Raw genomic sequence first — 23,996 nt, 5'->3', positions numbered from 1 at the left:
AGAGTGTTACAGGAAATTCAACTAACACTGGAACTGTGCTTGCTCCATATTTGTAAAAAAGGAATAAAGATACTTTTCCTCATAAGGTCCTCATATTGATTAAATCAGAGAATTTATGGACAGTGCCTGGTAGGTAAGTAGATGCCCAATAAATATCAATTTTCTTCCTTCCTCCAACTGGTTCCCATCCCTTTGAGTCACTTCTGGCCAGTAAGAAGTCTAAGCTGGTTCCACAGCTGCTTAGGACAGAGGGAAGTGTGCTCCCTACTTTATAATTCCTCCATCAGTTACCAAATTTTAGACTGCAAAAGAATCACCTGCAGAGGTTGTTAAAGTGCAGTCTTAGATCCCACCCTGCAGAGATTCAGCAAGTTGCAGTCAAACCCAGAAATCTGCATTTTTAATCTTTATTAGAGTTGTTTAAAATATATTTGTATTTCATTGTTGTGTTGGCATCAAAATTCATATGTGGAGATGTTCCGTCATATTTCTGCATTAGTATCAAAAAATTTAAAAACTGGCTACAGTACTTTCTGAATTGCTATATAACTAAAATTTTAAGACTACCCTGTTTTAAAATTTCCTTTCTTTCCTTAGATCTTTATAAAACAGTTCATCTTTTGCAGATCATAGTGCTTTATTAAAGATTCATGTCTTCTTTTCCCATTCCTTTAATACAAAAAAATTTATTCAATCATCAGTTATTTTCATCTGACATTTCACTAAGTACAGAATTCATAACATCAACATTATTAGATCAGTCATTCAAGTGGGTCACACAAGTTTATCCTCATTGTGCCGAATACCCACTCAAAAGATAAGCTGAATAACAGATGCCTCCAGGTGTATACAACAACCTTAGCTTCTTGAAGTGAACTAGTACTGTTTAACAGGTCAAATTGCTAGTCTACGAAATAAACTGAAAAAGACTCAAGTATACAGCTCTACATATCATCAAATGGCAAGTTCATTTCAACAAGAACGTCTACAACTAACTTCATTTGTACAAGTTCTCTGCTATCATTGCAAAGCCTCTCCTGAACAAAGTTATAATTTAAAATTTAAAACAAACTTGATGAGATAAAATGTACCAGGTGGCTTTTCTGTAGCAGAAATTAATTACAACCATTTTTCCTCAAGCAACTTTAAAGACAAAGTTGAAAATAAATATTCAAGCATACAGTAAACTAAAGTCTATATTTAGAAATTCAGGTACAAAGCACAGCAGAGCCGATGAAGATAAGAAGATAATTTAGAAATATAAACTAGCAATGAAGCAATAATTTCTTTCAAATAGCAGGAAACAAATTCTCCAATACCATTACTTAGATCATTATTTAGTGTTCATCCATTAATTTTGTTTTTTTAAAAAACATCCCCTTTGCTAATTATGACATTTAACCAGATATACCAACAAATATACCTTTAATCATACTGAATGAAATAAACAACAATTTTTGATTAACTCCCTAATGACTTTCCAGTTTTGTATATGGTAGAAAGGTTCAAGAACCTTTGTGGATTTACTTCAATCCCTGCTGGTATTTATGAAACCTTTTAAAAGCTAAGTTTTGTTCTTACCCATTTGTTGATTCACATTATTAATGTAAAACTCTTAGTGGGTTGCAAACAAACCCTTAAGCTTTGGGTGTTGGAGTGATCTAAGTTCTCAGGAATGCTGTTTTGACTTACTCCAGAGCATCACCTCCTTTCTTCCCCTTGCTCATTAAAAAAAAAAGTCTACAGAATGGTGGCAAATTTCCAAACTTAAGGAAAATTAAGATTTTTCAGGCTGGGATTAAACCCTTAGTTAAGAGAAATGCCACTTTTAAAATTTTTATGAAACTGAACATGAAACAAAAAACAAAAAGATAAATTCCAGCTAAGTCATATTCTTTTAAAATGAATGAGACATGATGAGACATTAATGAGACACAACACACTTATCATCTGTATCCAAAAAATTCAATTTCCTGCCTGAAGTTGACTTGGAAAGTGGTACAAAGTTTACAGCTGCTTTAAAGGAGTGTAAGATGACATTTTAAAAGCCTGTCAAACACAGAAAGCACTTACATATATTTTACATTCAAAACTAATCTATGGAGCCCATTCCGTTCAATTTAAGAGTCAGCCCCCACACATCTGTGGTTGCTTTCACTGTGTTTTTTGAAAGGGGTACTGCTAGTAATTTAAGCCATCCTGGAGACAAAATAGGTATGAAGAATTTTTTATATCTTAGATGCTTTAGGTAATTCTTAAGAACTTAAAATGATTTATGTTTTCCTCCTTAATATGAAACTCTTTTATTAACATAGCTTCTGACCAGCAAATAAATGTTCCTTAGGCACTGTGAGGTTTATTAATGATGGAGCATGAACCCAGGTTGAAGTGTACAATTTGGTTATAACTACTGACAGTTATCAAACACTATCCTATCTGCTGAGAGCAAGAAATGCCTTTATGCCACTAATCCTGAGATTCTTGAGGGAAAACTGATTTCACAAACAACTTTTGAAAGAATCCATATATAATAATAATCCTAAGAACTGCACATATTCAGGGTATTAGAAAAGATGTTTTCTTTTGTAAGGCATCAATGATTAAATTAATATAATGCATATCTAACAAAAGATGGTTAATACTCATAAAACCATGAATCTTTTCTTTTAAACTTCTCTAGTTCCTGCTACTTTTACCATCTTAAATAAAAGAATGCCTCTTCGTCTAATCAACTATGGTTATTAAAAAAACTAAGACATCTGAAACTATTAGGCACATCAAAGGTACAAACTTACATAGGTCAAGGTTCCCTTCGCAGATGAGTTTACCTGGCACATTATACATATGGAACTGTAAAGATCATCTACTAAATTCAACTTTCACATTTTTAGTTAAACTGAAAGACTTAATGTAGTAAATATTCAAATATACCTTATCTTCAGTTACAACTGAATAAGTGTAACATTTTACCAGATAAAAAGCTGGAATTTAAGTATGAGAAACCTTCATACACTGTGCTAGTATTGGTCTCTTCTTTTTAGACAAACGCCAGTCAGTCATCAATACTTTCAACACAGCAGTTAGAAGATAAACGTCCAAAACAGGTGACTTGGTTGTAGTCCATAATTTAGCAATTCAATGCCACTGGCATCATAATGCTGTGGAGAGCAAGTATATCTCCATATTTTAGTCAGATTTGTCTTTCTTCTTTCCTGTTAAGGGCACTTTGTTTACAACAGCAGAGCCAACAGCTGTAACACCTCCAGCCACAGCAGACACGCCCCCTTTCACCAGCCCTATTCCCATGGAAGGCACAGTTGTAACAGCTGTTTTGGTCACCTCCAGACTCTTTCCACCAATCCAAGCCACACCACCAATGGTGGCACCAACGGCTCCCTTTGTAACACTGAAGATACCCCCAGTCACACGGGACAGCATGCCTGGTTGCTGCTGTGGGTGATCTTTCATTGAACCTAATAAGAGAAAATATCATAAGACAGTCAAATGTAAGTCTTTATAAGAACAGTACAAATCACTGAGTAACCTTCGTAACAATCAGCAGACTGTACTGAAAAGGTCAACCACATAAATACATATCTGATCAAGACATCAAGAGCTCTTCCCTCAAGGGTATAGTTTTACATGTTTTTAAAACATCTTGGTCCAATGCTAAGTCTTAGTATCTATGAGAAGAAATGCTTTAGAGACGAGACAACTTTCATAAAATGGAAGACTATTTTAAATGTCTCCTTGATTTACAGTTTTTTTGCTGTTAATAAAAAACTCTTTATTTTATATCCTAAAAGCATGAAAAAATAAAAAGATAAATATATTTAGCCCTTATTTCCTTGATAAGAATTCAATCAGTCATTACTGAAACAAACTTCTTCATTTAAAGCACTGGTTCTGAAGGTATGGTCTGGAACCCTTGAGTATCCCCAGGACCATTTCGGTGTAAAATCTGCTTTCATAATAATGTTAACATGTCATTTGTCTTTTACTTTCATTCTGTCACCAGTCTAAAACAGAATTTTCCAGAAGCTAAATGATAGGTAGTAACACAGCAAACTAAACACAGAAGACTAAACTGTGAGAATCTAGCTCTCTTCTATTAATCCAAATATTAAAGAGATTTGCAAAAATTTTAAAACAATGTCAGGAATTCTCTGGTGGTCCAGTGATTAGGACTCCGCACTTTCACTGCCAAGGGCCTGGATTTGATCCCTGATCGGGAAACTAAGATCCCACAAGCCGCACGGTGTGGCCATAAACAAACAAATCACCCTGCTCACAATTTTTTTTTTTGTTTTGGAAAATAGTTTCATATTTTTCAAAAAATATGTTAATTATGTTAATATGTAATGGGCCTACTGAGTTCTTTTCATAATAAAATACTTAATTTCTGTTTTTATTGTTAATATGGCAAATATCAACAAAGACATAAGCTCTTTGGAATCCTCAATTTTTTTTAAAGTAGAAAGCATCCTGAGATCAAATAATTTGAGAACCACTAACTTAAATATATTTGGGTTTCTATTCTATGTGCTCCTTAATAATGTATTTAAAGCTAATATTATATGTAAAAATAGGAAAATTATTCATCACTTAAAATCTTGTTACCTACATATAATCTTTTTTGTAACATGGAGAAACCAGAGCTATGGTTAATATTTCCACTGCCTCAGTAATTTTTATAAAAGAGAGTATGTGATTTAAGTATCTAGTTTGTAAAAACACTTCATATACTCCCAGAAAAGGTAACATCAGTATGAGAAATTCAGATTTATTGTCACGAGTCTTTCTCTTTGGTTTCTTTGTTTGTTTAATAGAGGCACTCAAACTGGCATGTAACCCCAAACTCCAGCATAAAATGACTAGCAGGAAGATTTCATAAAAATTTGCTTCTGCCAGCCTCAAACACACACAGACCTTTTCTCCTTCATAATCTAATGACTCAGGTGGCGACAACACATGAGCAATAGTAATATGTTTTTATTTTTTAAAACTCCATGAATACATACTTGGTAACTATACAGTTCAGGCTATAACCACTAAAAAGGTATAATCTCACACAAGAAAGGTAAATTCTTGGGTACATAAGTTCAACTAAGACACCCAAGGCTACTATAACCTAGCAGAATGTGGTTATCAGAGAAGATAACATTGGAAAACCAACAATATTTGAAAGAAAAAAAAATCTGAAAATTGAGTTTCTTTAAATACACAGATGCAAATTTACCTTGAGTAAGATTTTCTTTTCACTGTTTGGAGATTTTATATCCTTTCACAGGGAAAAAAGTCTCACTGATTAGTCAAAAGAGCTCACTGATGAAGATATAGCAATGGCTAAATTTATAAAACCAACTATTTAATTGAAACTGAGTAATAAGCATAGTTAATATAAAATTTTAAAATAGCTGAAATAAAAGACTTAAGACATAGATCAGCATTTGAATATATTAATTATAAAATTATGATGGAAAGGATTACATAAGTGGTCATTCTTTTGTAATCAAGGTTAGTAACACTAGGAAAAAGGGGGAAAATCTTGATTTGAGGGTAAAACAGATAACTACCTCATGCTGAAGACCTCATTAGTATTATCCTGCTATGCCAAATTTGGTGTATATGCATTTAATGAAGACAGTTTTTCTTAGTGAAATCAGATAAATACTAATGCTGTTGATCTCTTAATTACAGTGTACTCTTAATTACCACCATATAAATTATACACTTTGCAGACTACTTTTAACAGGTTGCCAATATAAAGACATCCCTGAGGCTGTTCTCTTCCTTAACAATCATGCTTCTGGACAGCCTTTATCTCTTTCCTGACTTCTTTCTCATAAGTCCTTCCTAACTTTCTCATTGAGCCCTAACTTTTCTTTTCAAAACTCTAGACTTCTAGTCCTAATAAATAGAGAGAGAAAATAAAGAAAACAGCTAGTCTGTTTCTGTACATAGTGAGGACATGCATGTGTGCATTTAGTGTTTCCAAAGATTTCTGAAGTAAAGGTAAGAAGAAAATGATTCCTGAAGTCACAATTTTCACACTAAAAAATAAATTAAGCAGACTCTAAAACCATGTATTAAAAAAGCAAGAGTGGGGCTTCCCTGGTGGCGCAGTGGTTGAGAGTCCGCCTGCCCATGCAGGGGACGCGGGTTCGTGCCCCGGTCCGGGAAGATCCCACGTGCCACGGAGCGGCTGGGCCCGTGAGCCATGGCCGCTGAGCCTGCGCGTCCGGAGCCTGTGCTCCACAATGGGAGAGGCCACGACAGTGAGAGGCCCGCGTTCCGCAAAAAAAATAAAAATAAAAATAAAAAAGCAAGAGTTACCCATTATAATGTAATGAATAATAGGAGTTTAACAACAAATCTCAAGGGCCTCTTGCAGTGAGTTTTCGTATGCATGACATAACCTAGTCCATCCTTCCTCTGCACCTCACCCAACTCTTTACAAATGAAAGGATACTCGTGAAATGGTCTTAAAAGAATAAAAGAGTAGCAGAAAAATATTGATAGACCTTATATAAAAGTTACATTGTGTCCCCATTTACCAATATCTATGCTTTCTTATTAAAAGCTAAAAATGTTTAAGTATTTTTGGAACACATTTACTGACAGGGAAAACAGGTTATGTTACTTTAAAATTAATGAAAACAATCAGAAGTTTAATTCACTAGGATTTTTTTCATTCTTAGTATTACAGATGCATACTTACCTTCTGGTGGTTCATCACTAAGGTATGATGGGATTTCTTGTTGATTTTTATCTGTCTGATTCATGATCTCCTAAAAAACACACACATTTAATTTCAGCATCTGAGACTACCTCTTTTTATATGCTTGATCAAGACTTAATCAACTTTATTCAGATAAACAACATTTTACTTATTCTTTTTATTTTGGCTGAGCCGCACAACCAGGGATTGAACCCGGGCCACAGCAGTGAAAGCGCAGAATTCTAATTACTAGACCACCAGCAAACTCCATAAACAACATTTTTAAAACAACCATAACAAGACTACTTCACCTTGTCTGTCTCCTACTTTGTGGTGTTTGAGAAATACTTTCAATTATACTAGTGGATGACATAAACCTTAAATCAAGCAAAGATTGGCAGGCATGGTACAAGCTTTCCTATGTTGTTACTGCTGCTTCAACTTAAATTGAAAATTACCAACTGAAAGAAAGTTGGAAGGTGGGGGTTAGCAGACAAAAATTTTAAGTGCCTCCTCCTACAGAATTTATTTCACAACAGACTCAAAGAAAAACCTATACTATGAACTAAAAAACATGTTCTATCTGAAAATTTCCTCAAAAACATGACATTCTTCTCCTATAAATATGACAGCACCAATCTGAATCACTAAGAGGATTTTGATTACTTTTTTATTGTTATTTTTAGAACTCGTATGAACAGAAGTAGCAAACGAATTCAAAATCTACTATAAAAAAAAAAATATATATATATATATATATATATATATATATACTATAGACTACGTCTAAGTACAAGTAATAATGGAAACTAAGAAATAAAATAAGCTATGTTGGGATGAAGAACACATAAACTTTCTTTTCCCAATCTCCCTACTATCTTAAAATATTTGATTTTATATTCCATTGACTAAGTAAAGATTAAAACAAGATAGTCTAAAAGCTTTCTTGCTTGGCCAGAAAACTAGGGTTGTGATCCCAGTAGTCAACTAAGTATTTCTTAGTCATAAAACCATGAAGCCTAAATTATTGTATCTGTACGTATATAATACAACAGATTTTAAAGGCTATTGTAAAATCCTGCCATCTGCAAAACAACATGGATGAACCTTGAGGACATTATGCTAAGTGAAATAAGTCAGACAGAGAAAGACAAATACTATATTATGTCACTTATATATATGGAATCTAAAAAGGCCAAACTCATAGAAAGGTGGTTGCACGGGGCGGGGGGTGTGAGGTAGGGGAAATAAGATGTTGGTCAAAGGGTACAAGCTTCCTGTTACAAGAGGAATAAGTTCTGAGGACCTGATGCACAGCATGATGACTATAGTTAAAACTACTATATTGTATACTTGAAAGTTGCTACGAGTAGATCTTAAAATGTTCTCACCGTAACAACAAAAGTAATTATATGAGTTGAAGGATGTGTTAACTAACCTTAATCTGGTAAACATTCTGCAGTATATATGTGTATCAAACCATTACATTATACACCTTAAACTTACACAATGCTGTATGTCAATTATATCTCAATAAAGCTGGGGAAAAAAAGAATATTGTGAAAACTACCAATGTACTTTAATACACTGATTAAAAATTTATTGAGTACCTACTTAGGGTCATGTTTTAGGTGCATGGGATATAGCTGTGATCAATACAGACCAAAAACATCTCTGCCATCATGAACATTCCATATTGGCTAGTGGGGAAGACAATAAATAAATATTCAAAGAATGTACTGTAGGGGCTTCCCTGGTGGCACAGTGGTTGAGACTCTGCCTGCCGATGCAGGGGATGCGGGTTTGTGCCCCGGTGCAGGAGGATCCCACGTGCCACAGAGCGACTGGGCCCGTGGGCCATGGCCACTGAGCCTGCGCGTCCAGAGCCTGTGCTCCACAACAGGAGAGGCCACAACAGTGAGAGGCCTGCGTAACGCAAAAAAAAAAAAAAAAAAAAGAATATACTGTATATCAGATGGTGTTAAATGCTATGGAGAAAAAGGCATGAAGGGGAAGAGGATATGATATTTTAAATGGGAGAGTCTGTGAAGGCCTCATTGTGGTGACATCCCAAAGGAGGTAAGGATGCAAGATATCCTTTCTGCCTTGAGGGCTCTTGGGTCAAGAGCCCTCAAGGCAGAAAAAACAGTAAACGCAAAGGTCCTGAGGTAGGAGCTTACTACAGACAAGAAGGAACAGCCAGAAAAATGTGGTAGGGGCTGCAGCAAAAGGCAGTAATAGAAGAGGTCAAAGAGTGAGGTCTGGATGACATAGGCCCATATAGGCCATCGTGGCAATTAGCTTTTTAACTCTGAGATGGGGAGCCAGTGAAAGGCACTGCCCAGAGGGTAATGTGTTCTGATTTACACTTTTTAAAGATCATTCTGGCTGTGTGGGGAGAACAAGCAATCAGAAAGCAAGAACAGAGACAGAAAGACCAATTGGGAGACTTAATGTTTTCAAGGCTCACACGTATTGCAACGTTTATCAGAACTAATTTTAAGTGGTCAAAGAAGGGTCAGGGAAGTTCCCCTTTCCTTTATGACTCCTACTGCTTTCAGCACCAAATGATCAGATAAAGTCATTCATATTTCCTTCTATATTTCAATAATTCAGTCAAAAAACACTGGTGGCAAATGAGGGTGGCAGAGGTAGCAGTGTGAGAAGTGGGATTTTTCAAAGGTAATTTAACTTCATGTAATTCAACTTGAAATGTCTTTAAAACCTAAACCCTGTGTAACATGGGACTTCACTGCACCCCATAGCATCCAGCAGCTTACATCCTGTGCTTAAATAAATATCTTTTAGTTGCTCTAGTGAAAACCCTGACTCAGACCACTGATCAAGAGCACCTAATCTTATGCTGGTCTGGTTTGTCAATTTAGCATTATCATCCCATATACACTTAAGATTTTAAAAGTAACACTAAAGATGTGTAATCTCTGACAAAAATAAAAAACCTGAAAGAGTATCAGGTGATGCATTACTGGGAGAAGGAGTTCCTGATTGATTTGCCTTAATTTTAAAACTCCCTTAAGCCAGAAATTAAATTAATTAATTAAATTTATTTCCATTCATATTTATATTTCTTTATCATCATGGTAAGATCATGAGAAATTACACAGCATAGTGTTTAAAGTTCTGGGATCAGAGAGCCTGCAGCTGAATCCCAACTTGACTATACATTATATGGCTGAGGACAAATAACTTCATCAGATCCATGCTGTTCAAGAAATAGAAATTAAAGATATTCCAGCCCTAACTCTAAGATGAGAATACTATTTAACAATTCAAAACAAAACATGCAGAAACTCCTGGCAGAATGGCCAGAAGTGTGTGTGTCCCTTCCTGAAGAATAACTATTTTGGAGTCAGTTTCTTCCCCATTGGACTGTTAATTCCAAAAGGAGAGACACTTTTGTCTAGCTTACTCAGGACTGTGATCCAAGAGATCATCTGGCTGATCAACTAATCAACAGATGTCATAGTATTCTGTACAGAAATATGGGGATACTATATACACACATACATCTTACAAATTTTAGCTGGAGTTTTAAAACAGGTGTGCTAGTAACTGCATACATTTAAAAACTGCTTTTCTGTATATATCCCACATATCTCTACCAAAAGTCTTAACCTTTTCCTCCTAATACAGAATCCCTTTAAAAAAATATTTTTTTCCACATATACCTATCTTGTAATTTAAAAATGAAAAAGACCTTCATTTTAAAAGAGTAGAGCTGCTTTATACAATGATAGCATAAAAGACGTATGCAATTCATCTAAGTAGTATGAACTGACTTTATTCTGCCAGTAGGCAATGAGGAGCCATCAGCCGAGTAACACGTCAGATCTGTGTTTTAAGAAGCTAACGAAAGCAAGATCAGATGGAAGGACACAGATTAAATCCACTAAGTGGCTACTAGAGTAGTCCAGTGAGATGGAATAGCAGTCTGAACTCTGCCAATTTTTCCTGTCTAAATAAATGTTTGGACCCAAATCCTAGGATTCACCCTTGATTTCCTCCAGTTTTACATTCCCCTCAAATCATCAGTAAATTCTCTTGCCTGAATAAATCCAGAATACATCAGCTCTACTGCTACCACTTTTAACTAAGCCATCATCTCTTATTTGGACAACTACAAAATCTCTTAACTGGCCTCCAAGCTTCCGCCTGTGCTCTTCCTCCAGTCTAGCCATGTCATACTCTGCTTAAAACCCTCCAACTGCTTCCTATTTTGCCCAGAATAAAAGCCAGAGTCCTTCCCTTTGCCTTTGAGGGCCCAACATCTAATACCCCGATAGCATCTCCTACCACTCTGCCTCTTGCTCAATCCAGCTTGGCAACATGGGCTTCCTTGCTCATCTTTTCCTGAAAGGCTCTTCCTCAGTATATGTACCTGTCTTGATTCCTTACTTCCTTCAGGTCTTTGTGCAAATGTCCCATTCTCAGAGGTCTTCCCTGACCACCTTATAATAGATTAGCACCCTCCTTTCCCTATCATTTTCACCTAACACACTGCTCTATCTTCTTCATTGCTTTTACTGTCACTTGATATATATGTTTACTTTGTGTCACTCACAATTAGAATGTAAGCTCTATTGGAACAAAGCTTAGTTTTGTCACTGCTCCATTCCCAGAGCCTTAATTAATGCCTGATGTGTGGCGGATACTCAAATACTTGACTTTTTTGTATGAGTAGAACATAACTTGGGTATTAATATGAGATAAAAGGAGAATATAGGGTGTAAAATTTCTAGCATGAGAAACTAAATAGAAATGATGATGAAGACACGACTGGAGAGGAAAAGATGGACATTTTTTTAAATGTTTATTGTGGCAAGAACACTTAACAAATAAGTGTACACAGTATTGGTGACTACCGATTCAGTGAAAGGACTTGTTCTTGAACAGCTATTTGAGATGCCTTCAGGCCATCTACAGGAGACTTTTAGCAGGCAATTGTATTTAAAAGGGCCTGAAAGTCAGCTTGAAGTCAGAGTAAGAGTTGAGGTCCTGAGAATGGTCTAAAGTGATAGTTGAAGCTGCAGGGGGTGAGTGATATGATCAAGGAAAAGAGTAGTAAGAGAGCAGACTGATAAGCTTATATGGACTGTTCATGTTTAAGAGGTGAGCAAAAGAGAAGCCAGCGAAAAACAAAATACACCTGAAGATAAATAGTCAAATGAGACAGCCTCATGGAAGGCAAGAGATGAATATATAAGCTTCCTAAAGATACATACAATGCAAACATTAAAATAATTTCTGAAGATCAAATACTATGGATAAATGTTAATGTTGTATTTAGAGGATATAAAAGGCATGTATCATATGATACTATTTTTTTTTAAGTGCGTATAAAAAGACAAAGTAAATATACCGAAGTGTTAACAAAGATTGCCACTAGGGTGTAGAAATTATACATATGGGGGGAATAGATATATAGTACTTCTACACAGAGAGAAATATATATACTTAACATCTACATTTTAATATTCTACCATAAACATGTATTGATCGTGTAATTAAAGAATAATACATATTTTTAAGTCTTAGAAATCAGTGATACTCATAAAGGATATTTTTAAAGATGATACAGTTCATCTACCTAGTTATTGTAGGTAGTTATTGTTATCCTCAAATCAAGTTGATCACCTAAAAAACAATGTTCTTGAATCACAAAGTGCTGACTTGAAGAAAAGATCACTCAGTTTTATTCACGGTTATGTTCCCCCACCCTCCCCCCGCCCGGTCCTGACAGCACACAAAGACCTCCACTCTTACAGCTCTTTTCCCTGATTTACAGTTTGAAAATCTTATTTATACTATTACCAATTTTTTTAAGCACATGTTTTGGTTGTAAGCTGACACATAGTATTTGTGTAATAAATGGGATAAAAATATCATCTGTATCCACATTAACTTTAAGCATCATAAGAAAAGATGCATACCAATATATGGTCCAAATTTTTGGTTTAAAAAAAAAAACGATAACTTCAAGCTACATTCATGCTCTTCAAATGTACTTCTTTAAGAATAGGCAGTGCTATTCCAGGGGCTTCAAGAACAACAGGAGAGACATGAATTTTAACTACACAGTAATTTAAAATAGTTTTGCTTTTAAATACACACGAATTAAAAAGTTAAATGAAAAGTGCTTGGGAATTTTTTAAGATAACTAGACTTTCAAGAAATTTCGTTCTTGCCTGGAGCTTCTTTAGGGTATACTCTCAGATTCACCAGCTCTCTCTTCCCTGCCCAACCACGCTCCCACCTCCCCTGAGTTTATGCCACTCTTAAATTACATTCACAGTTACGTATACTAGTGTTACCAAGAGTTACAAATAGGACTATCAATAAAGTAGAAAATCTGAAGTTGTGCAGGCCAGAAGCCTGGATACCTAGACCAGAAGAAATTGGCTTTGAAAGCCCTAAGAGGCCACAGAGATTGATTTTTGTTTTGTATACATATATTTTAATGTTTAAGTTTCTTGCATATCACTTGTATTAACAGCAAGTATGTAGTATTCAAATTCCTACAGAACTCTTAGGGTAATAAAAATTATTCAAAAGCTCTAAGTATATGGAATATATTTTTCTGAATCCCTAATTTGATCATAAGACACCAAGTTACCTTATAAAGGTATTTTTGCTAAAATCCTTAACTATCTGTAATGCCATCTATACTTTTTACTCACATAAACCATTCCCAACCTCTACATACATATATGTGCCAAACTTTTAGTGATATTACCTCTTTAGGATATTATCACTTTATCACTAGGAGAAATGCTTTTTATATTACCATGCTGTTCATTATCATCATTACATTTTTTTCTCTTAAATTAGGAATTGTGAAGACAAATATGGCCCTAATCTCCTAAAACTGGAAGAGGTAAATGATCTGCTTAGTAAAATTTTAAAGCATACACATAAAGACAAATAACAACTGACAGTAAAAGTATCAAAAACACCATTTAAAAATGTTACCCTTAAACAACATTATTAAATTCTATGCAAACCATCTGCCCTAAACTCAACATATACTTGGGTCCCTGCTATGTGCCAGGCACCCTGCTAGGAACTAAAGGTTTCAGTGTGATTAAACACACAGAGGACTACACTAAGCCAGAGTTTACAATCCAATGGTTATATACTTTACCAGCATTTATCAATTTAGTTTCATTCAAAAACAAAAAAAAGTCTGCTCTATAGGAACTCATAATGCACAGAAATTTCTACTAAAAAACATAGTTTCTTAAGGAAGGCAATAAAGACAGAAAACAGCCTTGAGATCAGCACAAATAATTTAACTTACTCTATGGACATAAATCAGTTTTACCATTTGGTCCTGACGTGAACAAACTATTAACAGTACCAATGAAAACTGGTCATAAGTATGTTTTTCTTTAAAGAAATTATGAAATGTGAAAGAGTTCTTTGCTATAGTCTGCAATTCATCAGCAGTTCCTTTAAGCATTTTAGGCCAGGGAGAAATAATTCTTGTCCAGTACAACAGTATCATAGATATAAGCAGCTGGTAAGTATATTGAGCAAGGATTTATAACAACACTATTCCCTAGAGGGTAATTTCTTCTAATAATAGAAATAAGTAAACAATGGACCCCCCCCCCCTTTTTTTAAAGGAAAACAGGTGAATCAATGTTGTTTGTGGAGATCTGTAACATTTTATATATAAAGTTTTCATTAATAATAAAAACAAAATCTGAAAATAGTACTCAAATGTGCCTATGGCAACACCCCTCTGTGTACCAAGGGAAGTTAAGAAGCACTAATACATTGTATATGAAGCCTAACTACAAAATACAATACACAACAGTTTACCTTCGAAGCCACTTCAAAAATTTCTTATTCAACAGTAACTGTCTATTTCCCTGTAAGAAAAAGACTATAAATGAATTAGCTATATGTTTCTACATATTTTATATATAGGAACTTTGCCACATCCTCACTCCCATGCTTTAGCTTCTTTGCCAAATAACTATAAGGAGCTTCAAAAAATACATTTATACAGAGCTTTAACTCACATACACCAACAAACTGCGTATATTAAAACACCAGCTTACTGTTTTTAGGCTTCTCTAGTTAACCAACTATCCTGAACATGCTGCTTTAAAAAATGGCCCCTGCCCATTACATCAACAGCAAGTGAACTACAAGAAATGCACTGAATGTGGCAGGAAAGAAAAAGTAATCTGCCACTAAAACTTACACCTAGTGACAAGTAACAACTGACAGTATCAAAATGGCAATTTTTAAGTGTTGCCCTTAAATGAAACATCAAGGAGAATTACAATCACCTATCAAACCAAATAACCAGTACACCAGTCATTTTCACTACATTATACCTCATTAGTTCAATAGATATTTATGTCCCTACTATGGGTCAGACACTGTGTTAGACACTGAAGTTTCAGCCTGAATGAGAATGTCAAGGCCCTACTCTGAGGGTGTTTATATATAAACCAGTAAGATACCTTCAGGAAGTAGCAAAACAACAACCACTCAATGACTAAAGCAAAGAAAGGTAAAGATTTTCCTGGAGTTTAAAAGAAAAAAGAAAAAAAAGAGAACCACACACAAGAACTACTTATATTTTTCTAACGATGTTCTCTACATAAGGGCATATTTTTTCTGAGCTTGCTTTCTAGTACATATGTTATAACAAAGACTAAAGAAATGAAAGTGAAAAAAATCAAAATAGGATGCATGAGTTTATTAAAAGTTACTTCCTTCTTTCTTTAAAAAACAGACATGGACACATACACGCAGACATATACCTGTTGATGTGATATCAATATTCCTGGGGAGCCCTTTAGAGCACCCAAACCAGTGGAAGTTTTAAAGGTTAAACAACAGTATAGAACAAATAATCACAGATAGTAAATAAAGTGTTTTCATTTGGAATTAGTCCACAAGAGCAGAATAAATCAAATAAACTCTCCTCCTTCTCTAGGTGTTTCTAAACCTTTGCCGGTGGCCCCTTCCGGAGCCCCCCCCTGCCCCCCACTGATCCCTTTGGGCACTAGCAAGTTTCCTTTCCTTTCTTTTTTTTTTTTTTTTTTAAAGCAGAGGGAGTGACGTGGCAGGAGAGGCAGAAAATGACCCTGGAGGAGCCCTGGCTAGGGCTGAGCTCAGCACCTCCTCCCTCCGCTCCACGTCGTACACCCAGCAAACCCCACTCCCACAGGGTTCCAGAATTCCTATGTCTTCTAACGTACAAGAGGTGAATAGGATAGGGGACCTGATCCTAAGTGGAAACCTGGAGACCAGTCTTGAGGCTGCGTGCGCATAGCAGGCACGGTTTTTATTTAGACACGGGAGGCAGTGATGGCACTGGTGGGTGCTCCAGCAGTCCCCCAGTCACCACCCGGCGCCGTCAGTACCTCTCTCCACTGCTACACTTCCAAGTTCAGGTCAAGTGTGGGGGTAGGGCTACCTGGGAAGAACACCGAGAATGTCCACTGTTCAAAGATCGTGTACTTGAACCCAAGAGAGTGGTTTATCAACAAATTAGGAGTTAGCGGGGCGGGGAAGCCCAGCACGCAGCCCCACTGCCGCATCCCTCTCCTCTCGCAGGCTGCTGGCGCCCTCCCACCCCCATTTCCCCGGCCTGATACCCCAGGAGCTAAGAAGTCAGGCGGAAGCGTCCAAGGAGGGTCCTCAATCTCAAACCACGGCGGGGGAATCAGACACGTAAAAGTGGGTAACCCGGCCAGCGAACCTCCACCCGCCCCCAACATCGTCCCGCCCATCCCCCTTCCCCGCTAAGCAGCAGCCGCCCCCCCCCCAAAAAAAGGCCCCGATCCGGGCACCCAGGCCCGGGCAGGGAGACGGTGAGATGCAGAAGAGCTAACAGCGCTAACGGAAAAAGGCAACAGAGAGGAGGGCAGGAAGAAGCCGGGACGGCGCCCCCTACCCTCCCGGCCCGACTTACTCACCGCCGGGTCGGGGGCCGGCGCCTGGGCCAGGCGGAGGAGCGGGCAGCACCTAGGAGGGCTGAGGCGGCCTGAGCGGCGGGCACAGCCCGGGGCAGTTGCGGGCTCCGGAGACGCCTCCTCTGGCTGTGGAGCCAGAAGACAAGGTTGGCGACGGTGGCTTCTGGCTGCGGACGTGGCGCCGGACGCGACCCGCCCCCTCCACCGCCTCCTCCGCTCCCGCCTCCTCCCGCGACCTGCACTCCGACGCGCACGCGCACCCCGAGCCCCTCCCGCTCCTATCCGGCACACGCCCACCCGTTTCTCGAACTGCCCAGCCCTCGCAGCCACCCCCAGCCTGTCGGCTCCCGACGTGCGCACGCGCGAGGCTCCCTCCCGCCCCGCCGGCCAACTCCCGCCTCTTCGCCTGCTTGGTGACACCGCGAGAACCCAGGTCCCGCCTGTGAGCGCCTCCTCCTGGGCCTCCCGCCCCTTTTCCCCGCCGTCCAATCAGATCGGGCGAGTGGCACAGAGCCTCGAGAACCGGTAGGCGCCGGCCAGCAGTAACGCCTGCGGCTCCCCGAAGTCCCCGTTCCGCCGCGAGTAACGGTCGCTCCGAATTCCGAACCTTCGCCCTAGGGAAGATGAGACGGTCGCCAGTTTCTCCGGCTCTTCGCCCTGGGCCCCGACATTCCCTTACCTGCTTCCCCTCAGGGGAGTGACGAGCTGGGCCTGCTCTCCGCCCTTCCCTTTGGGGCTCTCTACGAGCCTCTGTTTACTGTCCAGGTGACAGGGGTGACAAGAGAGACAGTGCTCACTTATTATTGTTGTTGAGAGATATTACTCATTTATTATTGTTGTTGTTACCATTATTATTATTTGAAATCTCCTCTACCCTAGAATTGAGCTTCTTGAGAGTAAGAACTCCGGTTCGTCGTCGTCACCCACCGCTTACCGCAGTGCCGAGGGTTCGCCAGGCGCTAGCAGTTTGCTGAAGAGAGTGGGTGTTTATAGTGAAAAGAGAAGTGAGTTGGAAATTAGAAAACCTGGCTTCGCGCGCCTCCCTCGCCATCTGCCGCCTGGCACGACGCCTCTTGAGGTCTCCCCTACTAGGCCGAGGCTCTGCTCGCCGTTCTGGAAGGTGTTGAGAAGAGTGTAGCGGTAAGAAGATAGTGTCTGGACCTAAATCCCTTGTGAGGTGAGGCATCTCGCTCCGCGCTTCAGAGCGGGGGTTGTGACGTCCACCTCGCGGGTGGTTGCCAGGAGTAAGCAAGTTGCCAAAAGGCTACTGAACTAGATGAAAGCTATCTGTTAACTTTTCTCTGCCTCTCTTTGCACACCTATAAAACGAAGATGACAGGAAGCCCATCATAGGTTTTTCGAGAGAATCAAAGGAGATGGTGGGTGTGAAAGGGATCTGTAAATAATTCCTGTGTAGGTGTGAGGTCTTCCTTCACAATTCGTTTAGCAAGACAAAACATACCCTCATGTGTGTAAATAACCTTACAAAGTGTTTCTTCGAATGCATAATAATCAGGGAGGGGCAACTGAAGGATACGTGCTGACAAGGCCCAGAAAAGGACATGTTAACCAAGGAAAGCATCCTGGAAGAAGCTGCCTTTGAGCCAGGTCTTAAATAGAGTGGACCAAATATAGTCTGTGGTTTCAGCCTAATGACCGATTTTTCAAAGCAGCGGCTTAAATCCACTTAGACCATTGTTCTGAGACTGTCGAGATATGTCAGTTTTCCAGATCTTAAAGGAAAAATGAAATAATCTTGTCACTTTAAAATATGATTTGGATGGTTAGCACGATCTATGGTTTGTCGTGTTTACCCAGCATGTGAAGAGGTGCGAAGCAACTCTATTTTCTTGTTATCACAGAAACCACTTAATATGTGACCTTTCCAGCATGAATGCTAGGCAGACTTTACTGGCACCATTACCTGGACTATTTTTGGCTTTCCTTTTTCTGCCCCAATCCTTCTTAATCTTTTCTGTGATATAATAATGATAACTAAGACTTATTTAACGTTAAGTTTCTAACATGTACTCCAACAATCCAATGAGGCAAGTACTATTATTATCCCCATATTCATATGAGGAAACAGGCATAGAGAAGTTAGATAATTTACTGAAGGGCCCACAGCTAGTGGAAGGCAGACCCTGGAATCAAACAATTTTTTCTGACTCTGGGGCCTTAACCACTATATTCTGAGAAAGAGAAAAGCAGTCCCTGACATCGAGTAGCTGGACTGGTGCTATCAGCTAGGTATTTCTGTTGCTAGGAGCTGGCCTGGCACAGCTAGGCTTTGGTATCTTCTGTAGAATATAAACTGTTTCAGAGAACATCAGCATCAGAAAAGACCATTTCATGATTGTGATGGATCAGGACAAAAATAAGACTACTCCATAATCATATCTGAACACAGACAAAAACATGAACCTTATCTAAGCCACCAAATGAAATACACAAACTGAAAATATCAGACTATATGAGGGGCTGTTACTTCTTTACTAATTACAGCTTTATCCTCATTCTAGTCTTCCCTTTTTCTATATAATATTTATTAAGAGGGACTTCCTTGGTGGCGTAAGGGTTAAGAATCTGCCTGCCAATGCAGGGGACACGGGTTCGAGCCCTGGTCCGGGAAGATCCCACATGCTGTGGCGCAACTAAGCCCATGCACCATAACTACTGAGCCTGCACTCTAGAGCCCGAAAGCCACAACTACTGAAGCCTGCATGCGTAGAGCCCGTGCTTCACAACGAGAGAAGCCACTGCAATGAGACCGCACACCGCAATGAAGAGTAGCCCTGCTTGCCGCAACTAGAGAAAGCCCGTGTGCAGAAACGAAGACCCAATGCAGCCAAAAAAAAAAACAAATTCTAAAAAAAAAAGATGTATTAAGGTACCCAATTATAGAATTACCCCTGCTTCCTGATAGCATCCAATTTAGAGCAAAGTCCCCCAAATCACCCAACAAACCCAAATATTAATATAAGTCCTTTCTAACACCCTCATATTGAGATGCCTCATCGTTCCCCATAGTGTGTGTTCTCCCTTGATGCAGTGAGTAGTAAGCTTAGCTTATTTAGCCACCAGTGTGTTCCTGGTGTTTGGCTAGAGAGCATTAATAATTCTTTCTGGACTGTCTTATACCACACATGTATATGGAGTGGAAAGCATACTGCTTAGCCATTTCTCGCCACAGAAATTGGGAACTGCCCTCCCATCTCCAGCCATAGGATTTTCACACCAAAGCTAGAGGGTTCCCTTCCTTTTTGTAGATTCTACATAGATTCTCTGCTAAATAGAACCTTATCAAAAGATAGTGAAAAGAAACAAATGATGCTGGAATAGTTGTACATCGTTTTGCAAGAAAAAAAAAGAACTTCAACTTGTTAACCCATACCGTGTACCATATGCAAAATAACTCAAAATAGATTATAAATTTAAATGTAAAATTATAAAATTTTTAGAAGAAAACATGGAAAATTTTTGTCATCTCTGGTTAGGCAAAAAAATTTCTTAGCTACAACACCTAAAGCACAATCCATAAAAGAAAAAAAAATAAATTTATAAAAACATCTGTTCTTTGGACGACACTTAAGAAAATGAAGCAGCAGACTAGGAGAAAATATCTGCAAAAGAGATCTGATAAATGACTATATACAGACTATACGAAAAACTACAACTCGATAAAAAAGGCAAGTAAACTAATTTTTTAAACATCAGCATAATTGAATGACCACAAGAAATGGTGCTCAGTGTCATTAGGAGGGAAATGCATCTCAAAACACAATGAAGTATCACTACGTAGTTAAAAATAATTCCAAATACTGTTGAGGATGTAGAGCAACTGGAATTCCCAGACATTACTGGTGGGAATACAAAATGATAGAGACACTTGGGAAAACAATTCAGCAGTTTCTTTTAATGTTAAATATACACTTGCCATAAGACCCAGCAATCCCACTCCTAGATATTTACCCAAGAGAAATAAAAACTTCACAAAATACCTGGACACACATTTTCTAATAGCCAAAAACTGGAAACAATCTAAGTGCCCTTTAATTGGTGAATGGATAACAAATTGTGGTACATAGATACAGTGGAATCTACTCAGCAATAAAAGGAGCAAACTACTGATACAACAACATAAATGATCTCAGATGTATTATTCTAAGTGAAAGATGTAAACTCAAAAGTACATACTGATGCTTCCATTTATATGACATTGTGGAAAAGCCAAAATTATAGAGGGGAAAATAACAGATCAGTTGTTGCCTGGGCATTGGGAGGGGTTGACTGCAAAGGGGCTTGAGCGGGTTTTATGGGGGTGATGGAACTTTTCTATGTCTTGAAGTGTGATGTGGATTACATAATGTGTGCATCTTTCAAAACTCATAGAACTGTACACTAAAAAGAGCAGTTTTGTTGTATGTAAATTATATTTCAGTAAGCCTGACTTTAAAAAGAAAAATTTTGAATGGGAAAAAAGTTGGGATGAGGCAGGGCCACCCAGTACCATGAATATGAAGACATTAACAGTAGCTCCCCAGATATTAAATTCTAAATCTAAAAAAAGAAAAGATAGGCCTTCCCTGGTGGCGCAGTGGTTGAGAGCCCGCCTGCCAATGCAGGGGATGTGGGTTCGTGCCCCGGTCCGGGAGGATCCCACATGCTACGGAGCGGCTGGGCCCGTGAGCCATGGCCGCTGGGCCTGCGCGTCCGGAGCCTGTGCTCCGCAATGGGAGAGGCCACAACAGTGAGAGGCCCGCGTACCGCAAAAAAAAAAAAATAAAATAAAATAAGAAAAGATAAATTGTTAGTGGATAATCCACATCATGAAAGAACCTGTTCTTTCTTTTTTGTGCAGTAACAGAGTTCATAGGACATTGAATTTTTTTTTTACAAATGAGTAACTCCTTGGTTTATAGTGGAGTAACTTAAAAATGAAGTTGAAAGTCACTGCTGGCTGATGGTCAATCACAGATGAATATAAAACATCTCTGAGATCATCAGAACTGTGGGAAAATAAAATTGCATTTCAAAAACTCTGATTTACAGTTTTTCAGGAACATGTTTATTGTACAAATGAGGTTCCTGTACTATACTGTAGAGGTAAGGGCATTTTGAGAGCAGAAAGTAACCAATAGTGGTAAATAGTGGTGAGCAATTAGGCAAAAACATAAGATCAAATAGAGCATCTTTAAACTCAGGTCATAATTACTGAAATTGCCATGAAGTTGTGCCCTTAAAGAGCATAAATGGCTGCTCTGCTTTAGACCTTGGGAAAGAGAATGAGGATGAGAGGGAATAAACTAGAATGATTTAAAATGTGCAAATACATTTTGTAACCCCTATCATGTGATTTAGAGATATAGCAGAGATACAGGTGGATTAATCTGAGATTAATTTCACAGTTCATGATAATAGTTTTACTATTGGAAGTCTATAAAATCTCTGCCACAGTAGACAAAGTTCTCTCTGGCTAGTAGAAACAAACAGCCATCCTGGGCCTCACCCATCAGTTCTCAGAAGGCCTGTTTGTTGATGGACTTTCTAATTTCCTGTTTCTCTAGTGGCAGTTGTGGCCACAGTCTTCATTCTGCTTAAGTGCTCCAGGCTCCTAAGAGGCCCTGAAGACTGCATAGTACCTGGAAACCTTCCAGTTTCACTTAGAGAATTCAGTCTCACTCATAGTTCCCTGGGTGAGTACGAAACTTCATCAGACATGCCGTAGAACTGTCTCTCTGCTTAAAGGGTCTCAGTGAGCCAGATTGGTTTATCTACCAACTCTTCTAGCGTCATTAGTTACTGTTGTCTTTGTTTTCCTGAAGTTTCTTAAGGACTCTTTTTCCTGATGCAGTAAAACTTTGGGGTCAGGGATTGCATATCTAGGATGTCTTGGGGGGTCAACTGGTTGTACTTTCATATTTTTCATACAGTCATCTTTAATTTGTATAATCCTAGTCAGGGACTCCATACCACCAGACTACCCGAGCATCTCTTCCCCCTGCTCAGCCACAGTGAACTGTAAAAAAGAAACTGCATCTTATTTACCCCCCGTTTTTTAGTCACGAGTTCAAGTTCATCTTTGGCATTAGTTCCGTTTCCAGCTCTGCAATTCTCTCCAAGTCTTCTAACCTGGACCTGCGACAGAGAGTCTATAATTGTTGAAAGATTCTCTCTTATCCTTTCTGTCAGTTGCTAAGTTTGGTCTCCTTTTCTTCTTTAAGCCATTGAAGGTTTGTCTGGCTCATCTCTCCCTATGACTTCAAATTTTCTCAAGCTGGGTGTAGTCTGCATTTTTTGCATTTCCTCCTCTAACCCCTCCATGGTCAGAAGAGACAGTGCAGGCTACAGTGTGTACACTGAACGTGATGCTCTCTCTTCTCAATAGTTCCTAAAAGGAGGGATTTCAGTTATGAAAGGTAAAAACCAATTTTAATAAATATCATGGTTGGGTTGAAATAATTTGGGTGCTTTAATAGACTAATGCTGTATTGTGATCTTAATAAGGAACCATTTTATAGTAGGGAATTGGTTTATAGAAAGGGATCATTTTATTGTAAGAAAGAAAAACCCATTTCAGCTAGAGTCAAAAAGGAGGTGGAATTGAGGGGATGACTGTAGACATCTCACTGAAGGCAAAGGCACTAAGTGCAAGGAGACCTCATGAGCATCTATAACCATGAACTGGTAGGCATTCCATGATCAAGGAAACTAACTTCAGCTTTTCTCAGTCTCACTCCTAGCTTCTCTTTTGAGAATTCTCTCTCATTCCCACTGTCATTATCTTTCCATATCCTTTACCGTATCAGCTTCAAACCAGCTTTCCTGCTAGAATCATTGGGACCCAAGTCTGTATGCCTGGGAGAAATAACCAAAGTACCCCAGTTTGAATTTGGTTTTTACCCCTGGCCCTACTTTCTGCAGTGGTAGAATACTAAATATCCTATAGCCTGATTCTACTACAGACCCTGCTCTTCCTATGGGCTATTTGGCTTTGTCTGGTTTTTCTTTCAGTAGTCTCCCTCATTACTTGAGGGAACTGTAGCCTTTGTTTCTTGTAGCCAGGAGAATCTAAACAAAAGACTGAGCATTTCTTATATACCATTTCTGTGTCTAGCACTAGAAGATAGATGACATAAATCTTATCCTTTAAAGAGTTTACACTCTTAAGGAAGACATGCACATCAAGCATTTATATATCATTCAAGGATAATATATATTAAGTAAGTGCCAAAATGAGTGGTCAGAAAATGAGGACTGATTGAATACAGAAAAGATAGATATGGATATGGGCTGCAGAGAGCATCTGGGACAGG

At 38.6% G+C, this 23,996-nt stretch overlaps 1 protein-coding gene and 1 long non-coding RNA gene across 5 annotated transcripts in view; one reads left to right on the top strand and one right to left on the bottom strand.

The window, feature by feature from the left end:
* Positions 1-666: 666 nt before the first annotated feature.
* Positions 667-17,105, bottom strand: TMEM263 (transmembrane protein 263). 2 transcript variants are annotated; one of them, XM_059082026.2, is made up of 3 exons: positions 16,684-17,105; positions 6,722-6,791; positions 667-3,473 (listed from the first exon to the last, which is right to left on the bottom strand). In XM_059082026.2, exons 2-3 carry the CDS (start codon positions 6,783-6,785, stop codon positions 3,187-3,189), a joined length of 351 nt encoding a protein of 116 aa, XP_058938009.1. In that variant the 5' UTR covers positions 6,786-6,791; positions 16,684-17,105; the 3' UTR covers positions 667-3,186. The 2 variants fall into 2 exon arrangements, with proteins under 2 accessions (XP_058938009.1, XP_066866150.1); XM_067010049.1 differs by lacking the exon at positions 6,722-6,791 and having other exon boundaries at positions 16,684-16,915.
* An 82-nt stretch (positions 17,106-17,187) lies between these two features.
* Positions 17,188-23,996, top strand: part of LOC131767040 (uncharacterized) — a 93,494-nt gene continuing 86,685 nt past the window's right edge. For 2 of the 3 annotated variants that reach the window (XR_010835913.1, XR_010835914.1), the window contains exon 1: positions 17,188-17,857. This is a non-coding gene — a long non-coding RNA (uncharacterized lncRNA). The remainder of the gene's footprint in view (positions 17,858-23,996) is intronic. The other variant, XR_010835915.1, reaches the window with a different exon arrangement.

Source organism: Kogia breviceps, chromosome 12, assembly GCF_026419965.1.
Source record: "Kogia breviceps isolate mKogBre1 chromosome 12, mKogBre1 haplotype 1, whole genome shotgun sequence".
Taxonomy (NCBI): domain Eukaryota; kingdom Metazoa; phylum Chordata; class Mammalia; order Artiodactyla; family Physeteridae; genus Kogia; species Kogia breviceps.
Note: the sequence above shows the minus strand (reverse complement) of the source record. Positions and strands in the feature narration are given on the sequence as shown.